Genomic DNA, 23,376 nt, shown 5'->3' with positions numbered 1-23,376 from the left:
TTCCACTTAAAAACGTGTGTTGCTTCTTGTTACTTCACTTTGGTGTTTGACCATCACTTTTCACTCTCATATGCTGACAGGTTCTCTGTGCTCACCTTAAATCTAAGATGAAGGCATGATGGTACATGCAGGGTTTTGTGAAGAAGCTGCTTGTGCTCCAGTATGCAGCTGTCACGAGTATGATGTGGAAACACACATATACTGAGAGCAGACTTCATTGAAGTAGAAGACATCTTGTGTCCTGCAGTTTTAAATGAGAGAGGAGATGCAACTTTATCAATTAATTGAACTTTTTTTGTGGAAAAACCTGAGATATTATTCAAAGAAGATTATTTGTATAGATCTTAAAGACTTGATCTAAATCTTTAATTTGGTGATGCACAACTTCACATAAGCATGCAGGGTAGCAAATTATCTGTGGTACAACATATTGCAAGTGTTCAAGTAAACAGGGTGAAGACCTATTTTTTTCCCCCCTCATATTTACTGTAAGTTGTTTTCAACTTTGCTTAAGACCATAAGTGTCTACTGATCGTGTAACATCTTGCATCAGTTCAAGGACACAACATGAGAATGACATAATCTTTATTAAAACTTTACATTAATTCATAACTCATTTTAAATACTATTGTGATTACTAATTGTCTCTTTTATACTACATACATGTATATTAGTACTCTATATGTTTTTAATTTTGATTTCCCTTTTATAATCCAGTATGAGCCTTAGGAGTACATACTGTATGCATACACTGTTGCAACATTAACATTAATGTACCATCTATGCTCTGCAGAACACTTTTGGTTAATAAGTAACTGTGTAAGCATTTATTAGCCTCTGCTAAGAAATAACCACATGAAGAACCACATTAAGGAAAAAGCAGAAATCTGGCACAAAGCAGCGCAAAATCCACAATGAATGAGCTATTGAAAGCAAAGTGCAATGGTTGGAGTATTACAACTCACTGAATAGTATCGAACTGGTTACTAAATCTGGTTTAAAAGTGCTCCTAAGAGTTGGGGGTTATGGAGTACTCACTCAGAAAATACGCTTTTCTTCATGTTTGCAATCAGTCATCTTTTTTAAACACATAATACCACAGCAGTCAGTGCCTCGGCATAGTAAGCAGCATATTATTACATCTTTGTCCAAACAACTTTATAAAAATAGAAAACAACTAGAGTGAGAAGAATATATTTGCCAGCAGGAGGCTACATTATACGTATGTAGTAATCATTTTGTAAAAGTTGATTTCAGAAATGAAAGAAGTAGGTTACATATTCCACAAAGTGGCAGAAATACATAACTGGCCCACCAGAGTCCCTGCTCTTTTCTCCAACTTAAAGCCTGCCTGGTCACATCTGGTTGGTCACACTGCACAGCACTGTGGACTGACTGAGAGACGGCTGGCTGTCACTGACTGTGTTTGACATGCTCATGGTGGTGAGTGCATTGGAGGGGGGTGGACCAACACCTCCTGACACCTGGCTCCCCCACGGCCTCCACTCTGGCCTGGCCCTCTGGCTCTGGGGGCTGACGCTGGTGCTTCCAAGGACAGGCCCCTTCACGTCATATGTCCCCCTAACTAATCCATTCAGCACAGCGGAGGCAGAGGTCTGGTCCAGGTGCTCAGCTGAGACCAGAGGCTGCCGGTCCTCCTCCTCAGAGATGGCAAACACCGGCACGCTGATGTGATCACCCTCGCCTGGGAACTCACGCCTCTTTCCGGCCTGGCCACTCTCAATCTGACACTGGGTGGAGGAAGAAGAGCCAGGGGCGGGTTCTGAGGGAGAACCCTGGGCATGAGGAACCCCACAAGCCTTCGCTGGGTCTGCTGTTCCAGCAAGCAGGCCAAAGCAAGGCCCTGTGAAGCGTGAGCGCCGCAGGTTGCTGGTGGAGTTGAGACGCCGCTGCCTCTGGGCGGCCTGCGTAAGGGGGTAGGAGGCATTGCTGATGGATGAGTCAGACATGGTACTGCTGTCCGCCTTGGCCTCCAGATGAACGTCAGAGAAGACCTTCCTGCTGTCACCCCCTCTGCAGTCAGCTACCAAACTGGATGGAGCCTGGAATGATACGAGACTGTCTGTAGACCCTCCAGACCTTTTCATACATTTAGACTAAATATGGAAGGAAAAGCCTTGGTGTAATTGATAACACTAAAGATGGCTCCATTCCATTCAAGAGTCACAGCGATGGTAACAGGACCCTGTAACACCTAAATAGAATGCAGTCATTTTTAATGTTACAAATGACACCTGTGCATTTCATGCAATGACAAGAAAAACTGTCTGCAGTTACTCCTGGTGGTATCTAGACATATTCACAAAATCATCAAAGTGTCTATAGTCTGTTTGTTGATCATGTCAACACTACACAGTTAAATACCACAAGAATTCAGTGAGAAGTTTTTGGATTTTTGGTGAAAAATCAAGAAGAATACCTTATCAAGACAGTTCCTACAGACAAGATCATTTATAAAGCAAACAAATGAAATTGATCCGACTGACTGGGAGCAGCCAACACTTCCCATCAACCTCACACCTGGGTGTGAAAACATCAAAGGTTCTAGTACTGACGCTGTCCACCAGCTTGGTGAAGGGACTGGTGGAGTTCCAGCTGCACCACTTCTTGTGCAGCTGCGGCAGTGGAGGGAGGAAGTCCTGGAAGGTGCGTACGCTCCACGCTCTCGGCCTGGCACCGCTGCTGTCCTTGGTGGACCGGACGCCACCAGGTGAGGTGGTCGAGTCTGGTGAGGGCCAGTCACCTGCAGGGCTGGGACCAGTGTCACTGTGCCGCAGAAACCTCTCCCGCTGCTAAGAGACACAGAATGCACAGTATGAAGTAAAATGTGTAAACTGGGCCTGTCTGCAGAGGGCACCAACAGAGGGCTTTTGAATGGCATAGCATGTCCACTGGCAGCCATATTGGGAGTCTTCAGCTGTCTGGGGAGGTTATATTAAGAGCTGCCTGAAAAATGATCATTTTGTCTCTGATGTATATGATCCCCAGCTGCTCAGGGTCCAGGAGCAAAGACTGTGGTTCCAGATATGAAAACGTGCTCATTCCTGAATACCAGCCGAGGAAGTGCTGAAAAATCATGTGTAGCAAACAAACTTTCCCTTGAAGAACAAAGACTAAAAGACAATTGTCTATAAGATCGTTTAAAAAAACTACGAATGAAGACGAATACACAACGTAAATAGTTCACATATCAGAGGTGGCATTATGCTCAAGCACTCAACTGCAGCTACAATGGTCAATGACCTGCACTGAGCAGCAAGCTTGTTAGTGAATCCCGCACGCATCTTTAGTATTGAGCAATGATGGACAGACTGGACTCAGACAGTAACAATAGCACTGCTTTATCTCATTGTGAATGTTAATGTAAATGAAAACACATGGGTAATACTCTTAGGCAACACGGTAAAAGGTATCAGAGCTGTGTATTTCATAATTGAAGTCTGACGCCAAGAGACAAAAGTAGTGGGAAATGGCAGACATTGGTAATTTTTTTTGCAAATAAATACATCTAAAACAGTAAGAGAAGTCTTCTTTATCATGAAACACTTAAATTAAATTGCTCTCAACCAGAATCTCCACTCTAATAGCAGTATCACTGCACGCAAGATCACAGCACTTAGGCTTGGGATGTTCGGAATGACTGGCTGCCAGTCTGCTGGTTGGGCCTGCTGCATTTCCTCCTCACACCTGAATTTCTCCCTGCAGATTGTGTTGTGTACTACATGAATGGATTAACAAGACGGAACTGTGCTGATTAGCTTGGCCCGCTCGGTCACACAGCCAGCCAGCTAAGCACGTGTGGCTCATGTACCAATCTCAGTCATTATTTATTAAGGATATTAAAGCTGTCAAGAGAACAGCATGGGGCTTTGGAATGATTTCAGGTGCATTAGTGTTGCTGTGTATGCACGACTCTTCCTGTCTGAACTGTGCATTACAGGCCCAAGCAAATGACGATTTTGAGAGGACACTTCACTGTACTGAGCAACCTGTATTTGAGTATTTGCTTGAGCAACCTAGAGAGGCTAATTGTGATCGAAAGGTTAGATGTGCAAAGGCCACGTTATCCTTCCTGATCGGTCAGCTGCTGTTGATCAGGGGAGGGGGAAGGTTTTAGGGGTTGCAACCATCAGACAGAGAACCAGTCCTGATAATCCTTTACACAGAGTCACCAGCAGCTAGCTTTGTCTAGACAAGAATTAGCTAGGGGTTTAAATAAAATGTTCTTTTGGTCACTAAAGCCCCACAAACACAATGGCAACTATTAGATTTGACACAAGAGGTGAGAAATCAGACATCCAACACAGTTGCTCACACAGCGTGGTTCCAAATGAGGGGCCTGAGAGCCTTTAGGATTGCCAGCAGAAGCTTGACATATGCCCCAGAAAAAAAAATACAAACAGCTGAATTAAGGCTGTTGAATTTTGTCCAGCAAAGAATGTACGAAAGCATTTTGATCCAGACTTCTCTGCCTTTATCTCATCATTCTGCCAACAGCAAGAAATGTTTTTAAGTCTTCTCATTGCTTTATTGCAACAAAAACGAAACTTTGCAACAAAATTTTATCAAGTATAGTTTCATGGCTTCATGCACATGTACATATTTGCGGGTGTTTGGCATGAAAATAGCACGCTAACCTGGAAGTTCACCTGGCAAGGACACAGAGAAGATGAATTTCGTATTTTTCAGTGACCTTCGTCGCTGTTAGACCGGGCAACATTTCTCAAACATTATTTACATGGACGTCTGCATCGAGGACACACACAGACAGACCACACACTGTGTGCCAAAGCATGCATGACACACACACACAGACGCACAAACACACACACACAATTGGAGCTGGGAATCTGGCTCTGTACATAATACTCCATTAGCCTAGGCTGCAGAAAAGCTTGCCAGTCCTTCAAAAAGCTGCCAGAGCTGTTTTATGCCAACTCTTATTCCAAGAAAATACAAAAGAGAGCAGAGGAAAAAAATGCTTGGTCGAACCGTTGCTTCTTCCTCAACGCGCCACCCATCTTTTTAATTATCCTCATTTCCCATTTATGTCCTCATAGTTTTCATAGTTTTCGATTGTACCATGCATACGCCAATAATGGTGTCAGCCTTATTAGGAACACTGGGTCAATTCAAAGCACTGAATGCCCTGTCACCTCTGATATTCACTGGTTCAGGGATCATTTCCCCAAAGAGAGGAGATCACCCACTGAGAGTTTGGCCTTGAGTTTAAGTTGACAATTTCACTGTCCTCTGTATCGCTACTTTCAGATAGAACTTTCTGTCCTTTAAACGCCAAAGTCTGTCTCCGACTGATTTATACCAGTGGTCACTGTGTGATAAAAGCATACTCCTGGCCATTAAATGATGAAATTACACCACTGGTGGTCGGTTGAGTGTTAGTTTCCACATTGGCCTTTCAAAATCTTCAGAACCTTCACAATTGAATAGGCGTGGGCAGTCCTCAATTGTGTCCTCAGGAGGCTTTTACAAAATGCTCACACGAGACACGATAGTACGGCGCGTGAGGTTCGAGGGTGCACAGAGGTATTTATGCTCAATGCACTGTTGCTGTATATGCCAAAATGCCAGGGGGCATACAAACAAAACATTCTGTGAAGAAGCAAGGAGTCCATGAGTGTTAGAAGAAAGCCATAGACCAAGCATGGCTGCACGCTCTGCTAATCAGCTCCTCAACACTGAGTAATAAATAATTCACTGTAATCTCATATCACATACTTAATCACCATTTTACAGTCCCTGTCACAAATGAAGTGCACAAATGTATTGTGATGAAATGAAGGCTAAATATCCTGTAAACAATTTGATTCTGCTGGAAAAATGTTCAGTCGAATGTAGATTTTTAAGGTGTCCTCTTGAAGCATTTAAAACTGGCCGACTGTGGAGCCTATACATTCAAATCAAGAGGTGCGAGGATGTCACTTTCTGGACCATCGTGCATCGAGCATGAACAAAGCCAGCAAATTTTCACCTAACGACAGCGCTATGTGGAGAGTGTTCACACTGTTACAGTTTATCTTCAGGGCACAAGAATGTCTGTGCCAACTTTGATGGAAAATCTATGAAATAGTTGTTGAGATATGTCAGTCTAGACCAAAGCGGCAGACTGACTGACGATGATTGATTGATTGCGATGTCAGCCATGCCACTAGCATGTAGCTTTTTAGGACTCCTGAATGCTCAGCTTTGGAGCAAGTGATGTGGCAACATCTATAACTGTATGGGCCTTACCATATGAGGGGAGAAGGGAAGCCTGCCTGGGCTAGGGGCTGAAGACACAATGAAAACCTCATCTGCACCGAGGTCGAGTTCAGTCAAACCGCTGCAGGAAAGGTCCACCTCTGCATTCTGGGAAAAGTCACCTGCAGCACTGACTACAGAAAGACAGAAAACAAATGTTAGCACAAAATATACTGCCAACATTGATAACAAGGCCACTTGAACATTTTATTGAACCGTAATAGTGCTTGTTGGGACTCAAGAAATCAGTTTTTTATGGAGTTTTGGTAATTAAGTGCAATTATGTAAATTCAAACCTAAAATTTATTTATGCCAATGCTCCATGCAGATTTAATGTTGCCTGCTTCGTTAAGTAAGGACTGTAAGCAGTGGAGCTCATGATGTTGTACTGCAATTTAACTGGTTCAATGAAGCAACATGCAGAGTAGGCTAATCTCAAGCCCTTCACTGTCTATAAGCTGTGAGTTTTGGTGTAAACTCCTTACACCGTGACTGAAGGGGACTGTACCCCCCTGTTGTTCAAACTACTCCCAGGCTGCTTTGTGGGTTAAATGCCACAACCCACAAATCTCTCCGCCTGGTTTCAGTCCCACTGAGAGAGAGAGAAGCCTTCGGATTGTTCCAGGATAAAGCCTATGTGTTGCTCCAAAACGAATGCAATTTTCTTTCCATTGAAAACTCTACAGACCCACCCAGAATCCCCAGAGGGCTCCTCATGCACAGTTTGTTTCAATTTAGAGTAATATCTTACGACATAGTTAGAACACAATAGCGATTCAAGCAGTTCATGCAAGCTTGTAACACTCAGCGTTTGGGAAATCTTTGCTAGGAAAACTCCTGGAAAGCAAGAAACATTTCCTATTTTCCACTATCAGAAACAGTAGTGGCAAATTGCTTAATGAACATACAAAGAAAGAGCACCACCTAGAGATACTCATCAGCAGAATATCCTTCCATAAAATACTGCTTAACTGACAAGTCATCTCCCACAAAACATCACAGCAACTGAGGCACATTCCTCAAACTCCAGGCCTTGACTTTTAAATGGCCGCACTAAAACTTTATCAGATCATGGCTTTGCCAGGAAATGAATTAATTGCAGATTTATATTCCTGAAGGTATTATTATCATTCCTAAAATGATTGTAGTCAAAAGTCTAAACACGTTGTTTAAATATAAATCAAAATGAATGACATCCACAGTAATGTGCAATTGTGGGCTTTGGGCTTGCTGCAATACCGAAGTTTGCAAGAGGAAATGAGACCAACCAGAACTCAGATTAAACGTGTTCAGCATGAATGCAGTGCCTTTCGCTATATCAGTCTATTCACTGTGAGTGTATTCATGTGTGTGGGTGTGTGTCCTCTCGACCTGTGTGTGGCGGGCTGTCATTGTTGTTGTCCTGCTCTGCAATCGCCTCCAGGTTGGTCTGATTCTCAGCCATCAGCTGCAGCTCGCTGACTTCAGCCCCAGTGTTCTGGACTCCCTCTGGCACCTACAACACAAGCACAACGCCATTCAGCTTATCCACAGTGTCTCGTCATGATACCAGCAGTATAAATATGTTGAGTACAGGTGTCCCAAAGCCAGCTGTGGCAGCGTCTTGCACCGACGCACCGATCCACTGCACAACAGCAGTCAGCACAAATTCATGTATACACTGAATGCATACAGAACATATAGAACAAGATTTCCACCCAACAGTCTTGGGGTTTTTCAGGTCAAATTACACTAATGTGACATCTTATTTTATCTGTATAAATGTATAATTCTGTAAAATTCCTGATTATACAATTTGAAAAAACACATCTTTACTTTTGCAGACGGTATTATAAAAAAGCAACGGCACTGTGAATAACTCATACTGAATATCTGAAATAAATAGAAATAAAGATTATTGTCATAATCGATTAATCTGTAGAAAATTTTCTCAATTCATCATATTATCTATGTCAGAAAACAGTCAAAAATGGCAGTTATAATATCCCACAGCACAAGGTGATGTCTTCAAATGTCTTGTTTGTCTGATCACCAGTCAAAAACCCAAAGATATCCAGTTTACTATCATGTATGACAAAGCATCACCTCAGAGAAGCTGCAGTGCTCAGCCCTTACTGATGACATCACTTGAGCCAATTCAGACAATATCAGCTTTCATGCAGCTCTCTCTGGAGCCACAAAAGTATATATAAAACTTTACAACACAAGACTGATGTGCTTCCCTCTTAAGTACATCATCTTAAAGGACAGACACTTTTTGATAATGTTTAACACTGATTAAAATATTAGTTAGAAAAGTGCTGTGATGCAAGCTGTAATTGTAATAAATGATGAGAGCCAACAGGCTTTAATATTCATGATATAGAGCCTTTAGGGTGTCACAGACCTGCAAAAATGTTTCATTCTGAGAGCATCATGGAAATTGTTTTGAAGAATCTAAATAAGAGCAAGCAAGTTTAAAAATCACTGTAAAACATAATTTAAAATGTCTCCTGCTTCATCATCCGACTGAGCAAGCCGTTTCAAAACTGTTTAACCTGATGTGAGCCTGAGGTGGTACGGCTCCGTGGGGAGAGGAGGGGCCAACGAATAATAAAAGAAAAGTCCAGTGATCTCGGATAAAGTTCTGTTTTCAGAGGAATGTCTGACTGACAAACAAGGCAGTAGAGACAGGACGACAGGTAGGGGAGGAGAGAGAGTGACATGTAGAGAGGACAACGGTGTAGAAATGGGAAGAAAGAGTTTAAGGTGGTGTCTGTACCTCCGAGTTGCTGGATGCACAGGAGCTGGCTCTTTTTGGACACAGTTTGGGTCTGGAAAACATACAGTACCACAGCAATTCAGTTTATAATTACAGACATATCCAAAAACCAGCTTTTATGAATGTCCCTTACTTTTTCCACTCTCTGCAGTTTTCCCAAGAATAAAAAATCCCTCTGGTGTTCACAGATTGACCAGAAATGTAAAAATGGACACTATCCCATACAACTGTCCTGAAATGAGAGCTTTTTGACATTGCAACCACCTCACTCAATATGTAATAGCTCCAACATACCCGTGGCTATTTCCCCCTCAATAGCCGCTCTATTGTGGTGTTGGATCATGGAGCGAGATGGACCACAATCTCGCATTCACACATACCACAACTTTAGCAGTTCACATAGTGGTTGTTACTGAGATGTTACTGCTATGTATTGCTTTTTTTTTTTCTCGTAGGGATGCTGTAAAGTTTTCACTGCCGATAGCCGCGTCCAGTATTTGTTTCCGCAGACACGCTGGTGGCTATGAAATATTTGATTCTTTCACAAATGAGAAAATTACTACCAAAACTTACCCATTTATACCATGCTTTTCTGTCCTGTTCTTCAGTCCATATGAACCATTGAAGCATGCAGAAACACTTGAGCAAGTACCCTCTTATTAAAAATTACTCTTACAGCTGAATGAGTTCATTACCAGGCACCGGTCAACTGAGGGCAACCCCTGCTGTGACTCTCATCCACCTTTGGCTGTTTTCTGACCAGAGGGGACCTTGGGAGTTAATCTCACTGCTGCTTTAAACTAGCAAGATCTCGCCTAGCTCGCCAGGCTAGTTGCTTTCCAATGATTTCTGTGAACTCATTTAAATTAATAGGGAACAACAGACTGAGAAGAAGAAGAAGAAAAAACAGCTACTGAGGCTGCTCATGAGCCTGACATTTCATGGTAATGCATTTCCTGGCTTCTGAATGACTCATGTTGTTGTTCTTGGTAATTACACTTACATTTTATTGAAAACGTGTTTCCAATTTCCCTACCATTAACAGCGAGAACCTGTGGAGTTATTGTGCCTAACAGATGAGTTGGAGACACTGAGCTGCATTTGAAATTAACACATATTAAACAGGGGTGTTTCTCACAGCAAGCTGAATACTGAGGCTGACGCAAATCTAAACCTTCCTGGATGTTGAATTTAACTTACCCAGTCGAGTAAAACAGTCACCTTGTCAGAACAGATAGTATTACAAACCTCCAAACTTAACCCGTCAGTCTGTGTTAATTGTCCCCTGATGATGGACAACAGCTTCTGAATTACACCTTTTGATTGTCTGACAATGCCATTGCTACCAAACTCACATTGAGTCTTAATTCTACTTGCTATCCCTTTTTCCCCCTACTTCTCCGCCCATTCACTTTCATGCAGCCTCTGTGTTTTTGTGTGCTGGAATGGATGCCAGGTGCTGTACCTTGAATGCCCTGCTGTCTATGGTGAGAATGCTCCACATCAAGGAAACCGCACAGTTGCAGCCAAACCCAACTAATCTCCAAGGGTCACCACATCAGGGACTGAGGCTTCCAGCTGAGTCAACATAACAAAGTGGTGACTGTGTGTGTGCGAGCGTGTGCGCATTTACTGTTAGACCAGCCCATTTTCATGCACGGGAGAAATCAAAGATAAGATTTTTCTCAGGAGAATATCAACTGAGGACCTTTGGGGGTTTATGTTTCAAAAGCAATGCAAAAAACAAGAATCAGAAGGTTTTATCTGAGAAAACCAGAAAATGAACGAATGACTGTACAAAATGTGTCAATTCATCAAGTAGATGCTGAGACATTTCACTGGAGAGTGGAAATATTTGAGCTGCTGGAGTGCATGACAGATCAGGGAATAACCAGTCTCATTAGGATCCTTCCTCTGAGGTCTCTGAATACCTGTGTCGAATTTCATGGCAACCCATCTAATAGATGGCATGACAAACAACAAACCAAAAGCCTCTCTCTCTCTCTCTCTCTCTTATTAAAACATTTAAAAAAAACGCCAACTCTATCTTTACAAAGCCAAAACCTGAGTCAAAGCACATCAAAAATGACATTAATTTCATAATATCTTGAAATGATTAAATGGATTGATTGTGAACTAATCATTTCAGCACTAAGTGTGACTGACACAGGTAACAACTTATTTAATGCAGAAACTACACAGTGTTGTTGCAATTCATTGCTACCTTGGTTGCAAGCATTATTTCTAATCTATTTGGTTTGTATTATATTTGTATCGTCTTTGCTCTCCTAATTAAAATACCCTACTGCTGTTACCTGAAAACGATGCAGAGGGCACTTGTGAGTATCATAGCGAAGAAGGCAGCTCCACTCACAGCAGCCAGCAGAGAGTCCAACTTGCTGGCTGTGGGAGCGGAGACACGGCGGTCCCCCCCTGGTTCAGTCAAATTGTGGTAGTGGAAGAGAAGAGCAAAGCCGCGGCCCCAGTGGGTGGTGGTGATGAGCTCCATGATGACCTCCACCATCTCCTGGCTGGAGCCGAAAACCAGCTGACTACTGGGAGGCCGGTTGGAGCCACAGAACCTGGAGGAGAAGGTGATGAGGTCTGAGATGTAGAGGACATCGTGGGGGCAGGCGTCAAGCATCGAGTGCTGGGTTTCGGGGCTCACAGCTGGAGTGTCAGTGGAGTGTGGCATGGCAAGGGTGGTCTCCTCCACAACCGTGCTTGGGTTAGAACTGGGGCTGAGGTCTCCCCGGAGGTGAGACGAGGAGGCAGAGTTGATAGCCTTGTCTCCTGGGGGCACAGCCCCAGGTAAGAGGAGAAGAGAAGGAGGAGGTGGTGAAGATAGGCCAGAGGAGGCATCTGCAGATCGTTTGGCAGAATTTGAGACTTTGGCAATCTCCATCTTTGTGGACTGTTCCTGGACGACTACTTGCTTGACCTGAGCATCCTGGGAGGACTGCTGGGTCTTTGTGACATCCCCTATACTCTGAGGCATAGGATCTTTAGCATCCGATGAAGTTTCACCTGCCGCTAAGCTGCCAGGAGTGAAAGTCACCTCATCGTCTGCCTCTTCCTCTTCAAAATTAGAGACAGCAGAGTACTGTGCAGCAGAGTCATGGCTTTCAAACACATCAAAGTCAAATATCTCCAGTATGAGCTGGTAATCAACAGGCACAAAGAACTGCCAAACGCAGTGCGTCCCAGACGAGTAGTTGTAGGGGAAGCCAGGGGACAGAATGAGGCCTTGGACATCCACCACATCCACCTTGGCACCACAATCAAAGTATACCTGCAATATGAATCACATTAAGTTAGTCATGTCATGATTTAAAACCTGCTTTCACGGCTCTATAGCCAAACATTTGAAAAGTTTATTACAGGCGCTTACCAACACCCCCCTCAGAGTGACAATTAACATGCCTCATAGAGCTCTGCAGGTAGAGCTCAGAACAAATATTGCCAAGGTTAGAGCTTTTGATTCCACTGGTGCCACCCACGCTAGCATTCATGTCATTCTTCGGCATTATATTTAAATGTGTTGACCAGTATTATATTACACTCTGCCTAAATTCTGAGATGAGTCATGAATTCGGATAATGGCCACTAAGCGATTAAGTTCTCTATGTCAAAGGCACCAACAACAAAGGTACCGATCAGCAAATAATACACTCGACTTGTGTCTGATTACTCACAGACACAAACCAGCTTGAAACTGAACTATTCAACCCTGCTGTTCTGCCTTTATATCAAAGCCTGTGTTTTGCCTGCTTGGGTAACCCTGGGGAGGGTATTTCTTCAGACATGCTGGCTGTAATTCTTCCCAGGTGTGTGAGGATGTAAGGGGGACCTGAGGCCTAAGCAGAGGCAGATGTGTGGCTGGGCCAGAGAGTTGAGGACCAGACCTTTGTAGGGGGCCTGTGTGTTTATGAGCTTTCCTGTTGGCCTCAGTTCTGGACTGTGGGAATGACCCAGACTGGTAGACCCCCATGCCAGACAGGTAACAAACCAACACCCGCAGGCAGCATTTGTGCTCTGGACTGGGCTAAAAGCATAAGAGATCACTTTGAGAATGCAGTTTGGATGTGGGGGGGGGGGGCAACAGGGACACAAGGAAAGCTAACGTCTCTGGAGCCAGACAGCACTTTGATTTCTCCATGGACCATCTATCCCCATCTGAAGGCATTTATCACAGGCATTCCTCAGTCAGTATATTTTAAATAGCAAAATCTACTTGTAATTTTCAATCATGACTGGAGGACAGGACCACTCACTCGGCCCTGCAGTCATCAGGATCAAACCAAAAGCCGTCTCCACAGTTGATACAGCTGACAGTCTCCCAGCCAGCCCACAGCATATTACAGACACATGGAAGGTCAGAGAGGGCAAAGGAGGGCAGCATGATCTATGGAACTCTAGAAAATATGTGTGTGTCATCATCTGCCCTCAACCATGATATACAGTGAAAGTTTAATAAGCAAAAGGTCCACAGCTAGCACAGGGAAGGCTATATAGGGGAAAAGGGGGAATGTAAAAACATGCATTTTTTTTCCAAGTTATCCAGCAATGCATTGCGTCTTAAATGCTATTTTTGGGCATCTTGCAGGTGCCCACTTTTTTCCCAGAATATTGCTTTATAATTTTGTTTGCGTCTCAGGCAAACATTTAATCCTTCCGGGCAGACAGCGATCTGTTGGATTGCGAGAATACCTCCGAGAATACAACAAGCTGCTTAAAAAACAGCACTTTAATCTTCCTCCAAATGTTTGCATACGGAACACTTCTGCATGTGACCAAATCACAGAGCAACACGCAGAGTGCTGAGGTCGCAAATGGGGCGAAGTTTCAGTGAACAATGGCACGGGCGTATGTTTGCCAGTCAGCCCCTTTGCATTTCCAAGAAATGCAACGTGAAAGCATGCAGCTGACCAAAAATGCTTGTATGCGAACCAAATGAACCAGCTCACTGCAGTACATGCTGTAGTTTCCTCATTACATTTACAAACAGTAGTACTGTTGCTAAAGATACTGAACTGTCTCTGACATGTGAGTGAAATGTTTGCTCACTCATGGATACTTAACACTTCTTAAAACTGCTAATTTTGAATATGTACTTTCAAGCTATCACAACTCTGATGGAAATATTATCAGTATGACAGCTGCATTTTGCTGATTATGTCCCTGAATGCCATTTGGAAGCAATTACACTAGCACATGACATACTACATTTGCACTGCCTACACACTTACAAGAAATTAATGTGCTGCTGCAAAGAATTACACAGATGACATTTGAACGGGCCAAATGCCATTCCTGCTGAGGTTACAGAGACTAAGCCGATTTGGGGTTCGCAGTGTTTGCAGCGAGGTTGCGCAATGAGGGGAACCACTTGACAATATGGGGGCATAACAGGGGGAAGAGAGGGACAGCGTGTCCCCTTCTGGGGCAAAAATGATCAGTGGTGAGAGAACTTGTGTTTGCCATATTGCTAGTCTTTTCTCAACCTCCCATAAATACTTGTTGCACCTGGCAATAAATAAATCAATGAAAGTTTAAATGGTAAGAGGTGTTGCAAATAACACTCATCTGTAAATCAATAGTCTCTTGTGTGATGTAAAATGTGAACTGTGTCATGGACAGAGACTGTGTCATCTCTCCCACCAGGACGAGGCGGACGGGAGGTCCCCAGCACCCAGGGATGTGCATGCTAGACTACACATGAAAGGGCCCCAAAGTGCCACAGTGTCGAATGGAAATGGGACATTCTTATAATGCCAAACATCTCAGTTCTGTTACATCACAGGCCGCTCCACTAGCAGGCCGCTAATTATTCGAGGATGCCTTTTCTCATGGCAGAACAATGGGCTGCAGTGCCGTTTCAGTCAGCCACTCCACAAACGGGGAGGGCAGATAATATTTTAATGAAGTGATGCTAATAAGTACAAGGCAAGCTGAAAGTTTACATAAGAGCCGGCTGGTCATTGCGCCCCAGTTGTGCCACTGACAGGGGCTTCCCTGGACAGAAGTAGATCAACTGAGCACATAACTGTCTGAAATGACTTGTTCAGTGAAACATCAGACCAGCTGCTGTCATTACTGAGAGGCCCCTCACAAACAGCATTGTTCTACCGCGTTCACTTTACGTCAGTCCGGCTTTTTTTTTTTTTTTTTTTTTAAAGATAACTGATGGGGTTCATAAGTGTGGCTAATTACCACAGAGGCTACTTTAAATCCACTGACTGATGCTGTGGAGCTAGCTTGTTTAATGGTACCATTATATTTGAGGATTATTTAGAAATGTCACTTAAATATTATTTAAAACTAATAAAAATTGTTTTAACCTGAATGTTATTGTTCTACAGTGGTTGCATTCTGTGAGATTTGGGCATGTGGTCACAAAGATTACACTTCTGAGCAATAAATTAAAGTCCTGGGACAAAAAAAAAAAAACCTGAAGAAATATTATCCCAGCTTGTATTTGACATAAAAAAAACAATTCATTTTGCACCTCTCTTTGTAGTATAACGCTGAACAAGCCAAAGAACACTACTTGTCAGTTCACCTTTACTTGACAAAACAGAAGTCTGCAGTCTGACCTAACTGTTGGCTGTAACATGGGATTTTTTTAAACCACCCAGGCTGACGACACCGCTGTGAAAACTGCAACACGAGCTGGCTTCTGCTGAAGTACTGTTCACACACACACACACACACACACACACACACACACACACACACACACACACACACACACACACACACTCTGCCTCTCATGCACAAACAGCCCCGGACTGGCTCATAAACAGGCAGGTGGGCCCCTCAAAAGGGGGCAGGAATCCTCACCAGCCCTGTTTACTGGAGGAGAAAAGTGACACTGCTTCACAGGCTAGCGCTTGAGCAGCAGCAGCAGCAGCAGCAGTCCAATCAGGATGCTTTACAATCACACTCAATTTCTCAGGTCTGGACCAATATCAACATAGTGCAGCTTTGTCGACCAATAGTTTGCCTGTTCTGGTTTAAATATGCATTAATTGGATAAATTAATTTGACAGGGTTTAAGATGTGAGCGATAAAGACCCGAGGAGGAAAATATATGAAGAGAAATATAGTCCAGAAAGTAATGCAGCAACATATTCACTTTGTCAGTTAGCTACATATTAGAAGAGACTTAAAACGCGATCACTTACACAGAACATGTTTGGAATTCATGCTGTAAAATGAACGGTGGGGATGAGACTAATCTAAAAACCACAAATCAAACAAAGCTGGAGCTATTAGGCTGTGTTGAGATTCGGAGTTCCACTAATTGAATTAGAATAAAAAGCACTTATTCTCAAAGTGCAACACATTTCTCGAGTTGGAAAGGTACAGACCTTTCATACAGTGACGCAGCACACATTGACAGTGCTCGCAGGGCAAACAGAACACAGAAAACGTTGGGAACTGTTCCTCTTTTGAGAAAACACTGGTTTCCTGTATGATACCAATCATAAACAGATGCACGCAGCTAAAGGAGTTAGAATGGGATTTTTAAGGTTTTAGACAACCGTGTCGGCAGCTGCATCTCAATGTCAGCACGATGCCCCATTTTTGTGCAGCTCCCTCCAAATACACAGATAGAAAAGAAGATCCTTGAAGTCATTCTGCACAGCTGTGGAAAGCGCTGATACTCGAGCCCAGGATTTATCACATATCTCCCCTGTGATGTCAATGCCTCTCCTGGTGGACTCATGTCAGTGGCTCTGGTTCAAGCCAGGGTGAGTTTACAAACAACTGGTGTGGAGGCCTGATTAAGCCCAGGCATTTCTAGGGTGGCCCGCACTGGCCACTGCAGCGCTGGCTCAGCACATTTTCACCACCGTGCGCATCATGAGTGACTTATGAAAGGCCTCTTTGAGCCCATGCATGTTTGATCAACATTTTATTTAGAGAGCCATCATGGGGCATTCACGGAAGAGTGGAATGCTGGAAATTATTACCACTGTGGTCCTCGACCTCGCACAGATATGTGACTGGGTGAGAGAGAGGACAGGCAGATGCAGGCTCTCTCTTCCGTGTTTGCGGTGCAAGATCTATTAACATATTTCTTCTAAAAAGAGCTGCTGCTGCTGCTGCTGCTGTGGTAGCTGTTAAACCTGTGGAGCCCTGTGGTGAACCTTATCTCCACAATGGTTTTAACCAGTTTGGAGAAATCTTTTCCAGATTTTGGAATGTGATCCAGTGAATGCATCCATGATAATTAGTCTTTCGGCAGCACGTCAGCAGAGAGCCCAATCGCTTAGGCTGAGCTGCACTGTACTGACACCATTAAGCTGCAATCAATCAGAGTCTAAATGGACGCGCAATGTTTCCAAGTGCAACCGCAGCATCAAATCTGCCAGACAAGCTGATTTTTCGAATATCATCTCCGGCAACACGGAACTACAGTATGTTTTGTGACAATTGTAGTCAAATCCGTCAAAGCTTTGTGCTATAATAAACCCTGACCAGCCCTCTGCTCCAAATGTAGTGATTTATCTCTTCAGAGACGTATATAATTTCCATTCTAATATATGTTATATGCATTAATGTCACCTTAGCTGCTGTGACGTGTTGACTTAGCCCCAGTATGTGCCTCTCATGTATTAGCCTTACATTGGAGTCACAGAGCAAAGCATCCGATTTTCCGAAGAATAAACAGCAGGCGATCTATAAAAAACTACGAAGGTTGTTTAACAAAACTTACTGCAGTTCCGAAGGTATTTCGAGAATCCGCAAAGACTCTGCTAACCATCTGGATGAAAAAATATTCCCTCCGCTGCATGACAAGAAAGATTTTTATCCCGTTTCTCAAGTTGCGACTCTTTCCTATGCAGGAAGCCGGAAATGACATATTTCTTTCTCTCTGCTTTGTTTGGGTACGAAAACAGAGTCACTACTTGGGGGCAAAAACCTGTCTTATTATGCAGCAGATGGAATGTATTTTTCACCCAGATGGTTCTAACAGACTCTGAGGATTCAGGAAATACCTTCAGAACAGTGTTAAGTTTTATTCAACTGGGTTTTTCAAAGACGCCTGCTATTTATTTTTTAGCAACTCGGATGCTGAGCTCTGAATGTAATGCTGATACATCAGCGGCTCAACCTGGGGCCAAAGTGAAACGTGTCTGTTGTCAGGTCTGTGTGCTCCATACAGACCAGTGTCTGTGCTCAGCCAAAGATTGTTTATGAGGTAAAAGAAGCATCGCTCTGTAACACCACTGTACAACTGCGAGTGGAGTGATTTTGTAATCCCAAAAACTCTAAAGTAGTGACACATCTTCTCTTCTAATCACTTCAGTCAATCTCAGGAGTCCCATTCTCCAGACTTCAGTGATCTAAGCTCATAAACTTTAGAGTTTAGACTCACGGCCTTCAGTGTTTGGATCAGGCAGCTAATGAAAAATTATTTCAAAGCTACATATTTAATCAACAATTTGGTAAATAAAAGTATTGTACCGGACTCTGCATAAACAGATACCCAATATTAAAAGGATTAAAATCAAAGCCAAAAAAACAACACGACATCCCTGGTGCAGTGCTTTAACACCCTTTAAAGTGAAAAAACAAAACAGGCAGTTCATATCAAATGCAGCTACTGCAGCTTTTGTTCTACAAGCTAAAATGTTTCTATCTGCCATTACCTCAGAGTGGTTCAGCCTTTCTAAGGTTAGGAGGCCATCTGAAAACCTCCAGTATAAGAAACTGTAACATCCTATAGTTTTGATGATGCTACCACACACAGTAATGAAAAAGAATAACCGACAGCACTGCGTCTGTAACAAGACGGCTTTCATTCACTCCATCTAACTTTCTGCTCATCACTCTATCTCTGCTCCTGTTCTGTTCATCCCATCTCCCATAAAGCCCCACTGCAGTTCACCGACACACAGTGACATGTTTATCTGCTGACAGGCCGAGCCTATCTGTTGTCAGATAATTCATGGGAGGAATAAGTGAATTCACTGTTCACTGGGGTCCTGCAATTCAATTCAATTAGAGAGCGTCCCCTCTTTCCACTACAAATAAAACCTTCTGAAAGACAGAGCTGAGCTACAAAACAAAGATCAAATGCACTCTCCCTCGTCGTTGAATTGTGGACAGACAGACTTGGATGCCTCCCATTTTTGTCTAGGGGGATAGAATAAATTCCAAGCTTGTTTATGCTGTTCCAAAAATCAACTTAATACAAATGGGGAGTGGAGAACAAAGACATCATTTACCGTGCCCCCTCAGGCAGATAATTGCAAAGATAGTGAGCACCCTATGCACACAAGAACTAAAGCTGGAGACGCTGACAATTCAATATACCAAGGGCTTTTGTTGTCTAGTTCTAAGAACTGTGCTGCTGAGCCGCCATTGTCCATCAGCAGAAGAGGACAACTCTTGACAGGTGGAAGCTGCTGGCCGACAATGTGGTCATGGTGTCCTAGAGGAGATCTGTGTCAAGGGTAATCCTTCTATGTTTGAACACTAGCCACTGTCCCACATGAGGACATTTTCATCACACACAAATCAAAAATAAAGGAATATGGGACCAGAAGACTAAGTGGGTGATGCACTTTACAGCGTGGACGCTTCACCTCAATGACAATGCTTAGGAAAAGTACATAAAATATGGTGTGATATATATGTATGGTATGAGCAACACATCACCGTTCCTTTTTCCAGGGGTAAGTCGTCAGCCCTGCCTCATTCAATGTAAGTTTGATTGTTCCAGGTGGCTGACACCAACAAGTCCTGTCATCCTCTGTCACATGTGCAGATAGTCTGATTGTGCAGGTATCCAAACCACAGAGTGACACCTCAGGTCATGGCATCAACACAACTTCTAAACCTCAAACAATCAACCCCAAAGCACCAGGAGCTTTATCTACCACAGGAGAAGCTAAAACATGTCCAACATGACTGCCTGATTGAACGAGAAACATGCCCAGGGAGCAACCCCCGACTGTTCGCGTTCCTGTTTTATCACACACCAACTTTTGATCAGCAACCCCTCGCATGTCAGAGGCAAAGCTTGGGAATTCGGCTCAATGAGAATGAAAAATACAACATAAGGTTTACATGCTCTCAATGTGGTTCTCATTTCAGCAGTTTGGACTCCGCATGCCATTCTCCAACTCTGTGAAGTGCAGTTACATCAAAACATGCCTGTGCCGTCAAAACATCCCTTTGAAAGCCCCACAGGATATAATGTGACACGAAGTTTGGAAATTTTTTTAAATGTAGCCAAAACCTTTCAGCATTTTGCCGTGAATGGAAAAGGTGGACGAGAGTAAGTCAGCATGATGTAAGGTGATTAAAACAGTCTGGCTATGGCGAACACCACAGGGTTTTTTCCCCTGGATTTGACTGTTTTGGATTGTCAGATAACCACATGGGATATTTTTATAATACAAACAACGAAACTTGTTTTCCAAATACAAACCACACTTTCAAAGGGTCCTTTCGGTTAATTTACAGTAGTTTATAGGTTAATGAGGCGGATGTATTGGCTAAATGTTATGGACAGACAACGGTGTCAAATCACAAGCTGACAACAAGACCATTTTGATAACCTCTTTATGTAATACAGATATATGTACGTATAATGTAGTACAAAACTTCCGCAGCTTTAGTGGCTGCGTAAGAGAAGGTAATGTTAAGTCCTACTTTGTTATCAAACAGAATCTACGCAAAACTCAATTGTAAAAATTGTAAATTTAAAGGTCCGCCACTAACTCACAAACTTTTCTCAACTGTAATACATTAGTTTGGACGTTTTTCGAAGCAGACTGGTCCTCTGATCCAGTCGGCATACATGTTATCTAACAAAACGTATTAACAGTATTAAAATGTCAACTTTTAAAAATTGATTCACACGTACCTCTTCTTGCTACCGCCCACAACGTTGCCCTGTATTTTGGGCGTACAAAACTGCTGGCAAAACAGATGAACCAGATTTAAATTTAAAATGTGGCTGACGCAAGAGTTCCTTTGTGTCTCGGATATTTGCCGAAATGAATTGCGGCACCTAACATTTCTTAAAATAACTTGCCTCAAATCGCTTGGGGTCAGAGTGTCTGCCGACAAGCCAACAATTGCTGAATATCGAGATTTACGAACGGAGTCCGTGGCTTGATTCTCTCCATACAAGTGAGCACGGCACTCAACAGGGCTGGAGGTAAAGCTTGTGAATTGTCAGCTTATTGGCAACAAATGTCAACTTACTTTCTGTGCAACGCATCCCATCACGAAGAGTAGATATGTTGTCACAAAAACATGCGCCCCAAGCGACGTAACACCACTCATTTTCCTCTGATTGTTCCTTTTAAATGCGACGCACAGTGAACCGTATCCCGCTCCTCTGCTTCCCTCTCATTCACCTGAAGTGTCGGGAGCGCGCTTCCATCGTTCATGGGACAACTCAGACACAGGACCAGACCCCTAAATGAAAACTCTCCTATCCATAACTTTATGCTTACTTAACCACTTTGACTGTGACATTTACTTTAAAATCTCATAAAAAAAAAATTGATAACACTATTGTAGACTGACTGTAGCTTTTGCCATTCCAATGTGACCATAAACTTATATATAGGTCTATCCGTTATATTTCTGTTGCCTAATATTCCTTCCTTCTTCTAATCTAGCAGCAGTGTTCCATGTCTAAATGTGATCAGTGCAATAATAAGTCAATGAATGAAAATAATTAATTATTTCCGTTTTTTCCCTCTGAATTCTAGTCTAAAGAAATTAAAGACGAATTTGGAAAGACTTATTCCCTGTTTCTATTTGGTATGGAGCCTCGTTTTCAACTCTCTTTTTTCAACTATGACAGAATTGTGTCTGTGTGTGAAACACGCCCTGATTGAATGATTTTCTTTTAAAGTAACCAAAAGTAAATGTGCACCTTGTTTGTGGTTGATTTCATAATATTACATCAGCTTTAGAGTCTGAGCTACTTCATTTTGGTGAGTTCTTTAATAGTTATAGCCGATACTCAGACTGAATTTATGAAAGTAAAGAACCCACGGGAATGCCTGCATACTGTCTTCTGATTGGCCAGCCTATTACAAAATTCTGTAGGGAGCCATCCTGATGGTTATGTCTTTCAGAGAGTACCAAATCTCAGGGACTCGGTTGCCAGATCTGATTTTCCCACACTTAAACAAAATGACATCAGAGACGGGAATTAATTGTGGTGGATCCACGCTGTTAGATTTTATTCCAAAGTGCCACTCCTTCAAGCACCCTCTGTCAAGATCTCAGATAGGCATCAAGACATCTTAACAAAGCACTTCTCCCAAGATGGTTTAGCGTCTTTCAGATTATTCGAATGGCTTACGTTTTGGGTTGCAGAAAAACGAAACGATTGTGTTGAGAACTGGTGAGGTCTGTGTTATGTTTCCAGCCAATTCCCTCTGTCTTAAATGCCTGAGACAGTGTCATTATTGATACTACCACTAGATGGAACCAAAATAAGACAGTTTGGAATCCTACAAAGGGGGGTTAAATTAGACTTTTTTCCCTAAAATATTAAAACGTTTCAATAAAACTGTTGATTTCACCTTTGGCTTCATACTTTTATTTATACTAAAATATTAAGTGGGTCCCCTTAGTCTTTGTCATTTAACTGGAGACTTGGATGTAATATGCCTAACATTTCACACCTCACGCATGGATCGCTGTTTCTTGTCCGCAGGTGTCTGACAGTGGGAGCGCTGCTGAGGGTCCCTGCATTGGATGATGGCCATTAATACCTTGTGTCTGTGCCAAGGGGTCTGTAATCTGCATATGACAGCCAGTCCTCGGTGTCTTGTTAATGTAGCGTGTAGTCAGTTCAGTTCAGAGCTTGCTTTTTTACACAAATGAACATTAAAAAAAAAAAAAAAAAAAAGAATTTTGCATGAACATCCAACAACTGAGAGCATTTATGTACTACAAATGGTGGTCTAATGTTAGCAAATACACAGTGTGATTAGGAGAAAAAAAAATGAAAACCTATGAGATGTTATTATTTTTACAGGTAGTAGCAGTGCGGCACTTGTAGAACACAGAGAACCAACATGCGCCCAGCAGAGTAATGCTGTGATCTTAGAGTGCATATGCGATTCAACCAAATGCGCTTATGGGCGACGATGGCAGAAATTTTAAATAAAACGCCAATACAAATATATCATCTTAAATCAAATCCTCTGTGTGAAATCCAGTGTAATCTCATTACACTGAGCAGTGGCGTTATAATGATGTGCGTACTAATGCAATCCATGCATTCTGTGCAACATAAGGCGGCGGGCACGAACGGGCATCGGCAGCTTATACAAGCACTT

At 42.8% G+C, this 23,376-nt stretch overlaps 1 protein-coding gene across 3 annotated transcripts in view; it reads right to left on the bottom strand.

The window, feature by feature from the left end:
* Positions 1–571: 571 nt before the first annotated feature.
* LOC143321427 (uncharacterized) overlaps positions 572–23,376 on the bottom strand; it is a 23,541-nt gene continuing 736 nt past the window's right edge. Inside the window, exons 1-7 of one of the 3 annotated variants that reach the window (XM_076731758.1) lie at positions 21,275–21,436; positions 11,359–12,335; positions 9,044–9,095; positions 7,654–7,777; positions 6,274–6,416; positions 2,577–2,813; positions 572–2,063 (exon numbers count right to left, since the gene is read on the bottom strand). In XM_076731758.1, coding sequence (XP_076587873.1) covers positions 1,356–2,063; positions 2,577–2,813; positions 6,274–6,416; positions 7,654–7,777; positions 9,044–9,095; positions 11,359–12,335; positions 21,275–21,355 — 2,322 coding nt within the window. In that variant the 5' untranslated portion in view covers positions 21,356–21,436 and the 3' untranslated portion in view covers positions 572–1,355. Of the gene's footprint in view, positions 2,064–2,576; positions 2,814–6,273; positions 6,417–7,653; positions 7,778–9,043; positions 9,096–11,358; positions 12,336–21,274; positions 21,437–23,376 lie in introns of those variants that run through there. The other 2 variants (XM_076731756.1, XM_076731757.1) reach the window with 2 other exon arrangements.

This window comes from Chaetodon auriga, chromosome 5 (assembly GCF_051107435.1).
Source record: "Chaetodon auriga isolate fChaAug3 chromosome 5, fChaAug3.hap1, whole genome shotgun sequence".
In the NCBI taxonomy this organism is placed as follows: domain Eukaryota; kingdom Metazoa; phylum Chordata; class Actinopteri; order Chaetodontiformes; family Chaetodontidae; genus Chaetodon; species Chaetodon auriga.
This window is presented reverse-complemented; position numbering and strand designations above follow the sequence as displayed.